Source organism: Vigna unguiculata, chromosome 8 (assembly GCF_037176805.1).
Source record: "Vigna unguiculata cultivar grain cowpea cultivar isolate G323 ecotype 2 chromosome 8, ASM3717680v1, whole genome shotgun sequence".
Lineage (NCBI taxonomy): Eukaryota > Viridiplantae > Streptophyta > Magnoliopsida > Fabales > Fabaceae > Vigna > Vigna unguiculata.
Genome location: NC_140799.1, coordinates 34,776,219 through 34,781,946, shown reverse-complemented (window position 1 = coordinate 34,781,946; position 5,728 = coordinate 34,776,219). Strand labels below are relative to the sequence as shown.

At 28.7% G+C, this 5,728-nt stretch overlaps 1 protein-coding gene across 1 annotated transcript; it reads left to right on the top strand.

Moving 5' to 3' along the window:
* Positions 1 to 2,947, top strand: LOC114195530 (uncharacterized). The gene is made up of 3 exons (XM_028086035.2): positions 1 to 743; positions 918 to 1,021; positions 2,516 to 2,947. Exons 1-3 carry the CDS (start codon positions 177 to 179, stop codon positions 2,766 to 2,768), a joined length of 924 nt encoding a protein of 307 aa, XP_027941836.1. The 5' UTR covers positions 1 to 176; the 3' UTR covers positions 2,769 to 2,947.
* Positions 2,948 to 5,728: the final 2,781 nt, after the last annotated feature.

Genomic DNA, 5,728 nt, shown 5'->3' with positions numbered 1-5,728 from the left:
GCTACAACCAATGAACATGAAACTTCGAATATCTAATGTCTCTACACCAGACAGCTTACTTTCGACCGGCCTCAAAACACGTAAACCTTGGCCACATTCGGTCGTCCTTATTTCCAATACGACCGAATTAACAACCATCTTCCCTTGTCACTTTCTTTCATCCTTTGCTTAAATATATGTTGCTTCAAACCTATACCTATGTAAACCCTTATCTCATCTTATCCTCAACCTCCAACTCTACAATGGATCATGATCACACTAATAAGGACATGCAGGAAAAACCAATCTTAGTATCTCTCGAAGATCTGTACCAAGGAATCCCAGATGAATCCGTTAACCTCACCTTTCAGCATCTTGCTCAAGTCAACACATCAGAGAAGAGAAAACCCGCAACAACCCTAACACCTTCACGCTCTCTCACCAAACTACCTAGTCTTGATTTCACCAAAGGCTTGCAAGGTTCTGCTCATCACCATGATCAACACCACGTACAAGATTTTGGCCATGGAGGATCGTCACCGTGGGGCCATCCTGGTCATTTTAACCACCATTCTGGTGGTGGTTCGCAAAGAAGTCCTCATTGCACGATCAGTGGAGATGATCGTTCCAAGTGTGGCGTGAGCTTTGATGGTATGAGTGTTGCTTCAGGAAGAGGTAGTCGAAGACCTCGACCTGGGATTCCGCACTCTAAGATTTGCGCAACTTGCAATACCTATATTTATATATTCCGCACCAGATGCTTGGTACGTACTTCGATATATTAACTAAGTAAATTTCTGAATTTTGTATATTCAATCTTTTATGACACATATGTTATCTATTTTATCTTTATAAACACATGTGTGTTATAGATAATTAATTAATATAGCTGTTGCACCATTCAACCTTTCTCCTGATAATGATTCTGATGCATGCAGGTATGTGGGAGGGTTTATTGCAGACAATGTGTAGAAATAGGAATGGGGGAGATGGTAGAAGGAAGAAAGTGTATTGAGTGCCTTGGATTGAGATTCAGCCATAGGTAACGATTTTATTCTGTTTTACTTAAAAAAAAAAAAACTCTGTTGTTTGAACTAGGTAGTGGATGAGATTGTAACTGTCATAGTTTTTTCTTTGCTTTATATGCAGAGTAAGGAATTTCTGTGTATCAAGTGTTTACTGAAAATTATATGCTGCTTAAATGAAAATGGCTGCTTTTTTATTTTTTAAAAGACAGGAAAATATTATTTATTTTTTCAATTACAAGGAAGAAATTACTATAGTTCTTGAACCACCATGTGATGATGTAACTAAACAATATCTTATTGTGTCATTTGTAAATGGAACAAACCACGACGATTTGGAAAGATGTTACAGTTTTTCGTAAGGTACTGATATGTACAAATGTGACACCTAAACTAGATAACAGCCCCAAAGGAAAAACATAGGCTTCCCAACACATACTAATATGCTACCCCACCTAAACATATATATAAATTCTAGAGGGCAATCATAAAGTTATTTTTTTCCTTACTAAAAGATGATGATGTTGAATCCTGTAAAGATGAAAAGTTCTGTTATAAGTGTATTTTCTGTCTTGTTTGTTTTCTTGACAGCATTATTTATGCTTTTTGTTTGCCGTCCCATTAATTTGTCTATATCAAACATTAAATAAGTCATACATCGGAATCAAAGTTGGTCTGAATCACTATTTGCACATGCATACTCCTCTTAACACTAACCAATGGATAAGCAAGTCACATTCATAACTATACAATGCCAAATAGTATGATACATTTTCCATCTTATCACATAACTTTCTCCCAACTTTCTCATATTAAGAATATTCATGGAAGTTAAGAGTCTATGTCTAAGTATCATTTTTCAATACTTAATCCTAATCTTAATTCCCTTTCAACAAATACATCACAACTAATGTTGTTATCCATTAGTATTACATATTACACTTAAAAAATATCAATTAGAGATAAGACGAATTTATGTGGATATAACATCACAAGTTAATTTTGTGGAGTTGAGTCAAACTTAAATTTTACTTTTTAATGTGGTATCAGAATTATCCTAAGTTTATCGTAACGAGACGAGTTGATTGTTACCCGCTATCTAGAGATGTGTTATTTGTCGAGACTATTATGTCATCCACTATTAGACCGCAGTCAAACTACTCACTAGTGTTTAGTCCCACATTCAGGATGTATATGCCTCAGCATGAAGGGATGTGTTTGAGATTCCACATCAACTAAAGACATGGGTTTACAGTATATAAGAAGTAGGTGCAAACTTAACCTCACCTTACAAATTAATTTTACGGGATTGTGTTAGGCTTAAGTATACTTAAGAAATAGTTTGGAGTTTCACCTTCTTCTTTTTTTTAAACATAAAATCTAATTAAAGAACACCGCTCACAATACTTATTATATTTGTATATAGTTTTGTTCTGAATTTAATCTTTATACATTAAGATACATATGATAGTTTGGTTGAAGGTAATCTAAGATATTTTTTTGTGACATAGGTATATAGAAAGAGCAGGGAATGTAGGGTGCTGTAGCTGGAGGTATCCAAAGACATTGAAACAGGTGGAGCTGAAGTGTGCTGAGAAAGGACCAAGAAGGAGTGGAAGGTATGGTCATGGAGGGATGACAAACTCAAGATCACGAAGTCCTGTTAGCCCAAGAAGGAACCATGGTGTTGCTAGCAATGAACACTCTTTCATCAATTCTTCATCCTTTTCTCCTTTCTCACCACATTACAGCCTCCCTCTATAAAGGAGTAACAGTTTAATGGCGACAGTATGTCCTAGGTGGATCAGCCATGCATTCACAATTTGTTTTGTTTAACTTTATTCTATGTTTTTAACTTCATTTGTTCCTCTAGTTTAATTGAAAGCTTATTGTACTCCTTCTTAAAAAATATGCTTATAATGGCTAGTAATATTAGCACTTCTAATTTATGATTTTAATTTTTATTTATCATTGATTCTAAACATGTAGATAATATCTATTGGCAATACAAATAGACACTAACTTTTTTTTTATTCAAAATCTTAGCCGTTAATGTTAAAAAACGATTTAGAAATCGATTCATATAAAAATTATTTAGTTACTAAAACATTTATAATAGAAAACATATTATTTTAGTTACTAAAATATTTTAATTATTAATAATTTTTAATTTATAAATTAATATTTAAATTGATCATTATAAACTAATTATTTTTATTATTAAAATCGATATTATTCAAAGATTTTTTTTATTGTTAGTGATAAATAACATTCAATTTTACATTATCAATGTAAAGAGCGGCGATGAAATCATTTTAATGCAAATAGTCTTTATAGTTGTAATAACGAAATATAAAATAAAAAGACTATAAATCAATTATACTGAAAATATATTTATTAAATATAGAAAAAAAATTAAATAATCTCAACAACGAGTTTTGTGTGATGATAAAATAAGATATTTTAAAAAATGAATAAAATATTCATTTAAAAAAATGGCTAATCATCTTCATATTAAAATTCATAAAAAAGGTAAAGAAAATTTCAAAAAAAGCTAATGATATTTAAATATTATTATTTTTAAAATAAAATTTACTGAAAAAAAATAAATCATATTATATATATATATATATATATATATATATATATATATATATATATATATATATATATATATATATTAAAAAAAATCAGTGGGCCAAGCCCTAACCACGTTCTTAGTTCCGTTTCTGGCTACCGGTCAATGAATAAGGTGCCATTAAATCAAATGTATAAACATTTAGACAAGTGGATCTTCAATAAAAAAATTATTAGTGTCAGATATTCTTTAATGTATTTGTATTTTAGATGAAGATACAATGAACATCACGTTTAATTTTCATAAAAGGATTGAGATGGATTCTAAACGATCACTTTCTATTTTTTATTTCTTTTAATTGTTTAACTTGTCATAAAATTTAATCTTATCTTTCAAGATATTTTTCATCTTACCACAATCTTTTATGTGATTATGTTCAAATGATGTGGATCAATTAAATATTTTGTAGAGTTAAATATGTTTTTGGTCTATTAACTTTAAGTGAAAATTAAAATTAACCCATCTTCGAAACTTTGGCCCAATTTAGGGTCTAATTTTAAAACTGCGTGAATTTAGTCATTTGAACTTAAGTTATTGTTAAATTTATTTGACATTTCAAACACGTTTCATGATAGTTCCTTAGTTAATGTTGAAGCGGAAATGTGTCAAACTGTGCAAACAACTCAAATGCTAAATTTGGTTAAAAGACCAAATTCATGTCGTTCTAAAGTTGGAGGATTAAATTGGACCAAAGTTTCGAAGATGAATTAATTTCAGTTTTCACTTAAAGGTAAGGGATCAAAAACATATTTAAATATTTCTACCTTTTAGAATATTGTTTAGTTATTATATACTTTATTTTCACATGAGAATGTTCAACACTCCTAACTTAAGTGTTCAATAGCATAAACTTTACATTTACTAGATAATATAAAAGATTTATCTTCTTTATTCTATTACTATTAATTTTTGTTTCATTTGAAAAACTCTTTTGTTTCGCTAAAACAATTTTCATCATCTCTCAATCATCCACTAGGTTGATATTTGAAAAGTTTTCTTAAATATGTAAGGTATTTTTCGTCTAATCATATCATACCCTTAATTATACATTTGTTTTCTTTTATCTGATTTCATTCAATGGTCTCTTAAATTATTTCTAAGACACATATTTGATAATATTTTAATTTGAAAATTTTTATTTTTTGTGTAATTGTAATCAAGCGATGTATTATAACTTTTATTAGTGTATAAAAAGAGATATTTCATTAGAATTTAAATAATGAAGTAAACATACATTTAAAATATTTATCAACTAGGTTTCATTAACAGTTGAAAATTTAATAAGTGTTTTTGTTCTTATGAAATTTTGTTTTGTATTATAATTTGAAATGTATACAATTATAATTTCTTTCTAAATATTTGATATTGAAGAAACAATCATCCTTTTAATATTGAATATTTAATAATAATATATTTCTTTTACTCTAACTTTATTATTTTATAAAAATTAATTAATTGATAGAAACAGTAAGAAAATGGGTACGGATACAAATATATACTCATTAAGTAATAGTGATGAGGCACCATTGAATTTGAGTACGGAGATGTGGATAAATTTTTTTTCTCTAAAGATGGATACAGGATAACGAAACTGGTTTTTGCCATACCCCATTATCATCTACCCAAAATATATTGAGAATATGTGGGATAAAAATATGATAGAAAAAAAATACTACAATCTATAACATGGCCCTAGGAAAAGCTTAAAATATTGGAAACATTATGTACGTATTTTTTGAATCTAGATGCATATGATTAAGAATGTGAAAATAATTGAATATATGATTGATAATAAATATAAAGCATAATAAATATAAAGCTCATGCTTTTAATATATTATTGTCAATAATGGGAATAAATTTTTTAGTTTGTTACTTGATAACGGAAAGACTATTACTATGTTAAGAATTATAAGTTCGAATTTTACACCGAATGAAAATAAAATAGTTAAGTAATGTGTGAGAAAAAAATTTATAACTTTACAGTTTTATAATTTTAAATAAAGAATCATACTATAGTAGTTTTCATGAGCTCCTAACCCCTACTAAATATAAGGAAAATATTTAAGAAAAATTTAGGAAGAAAC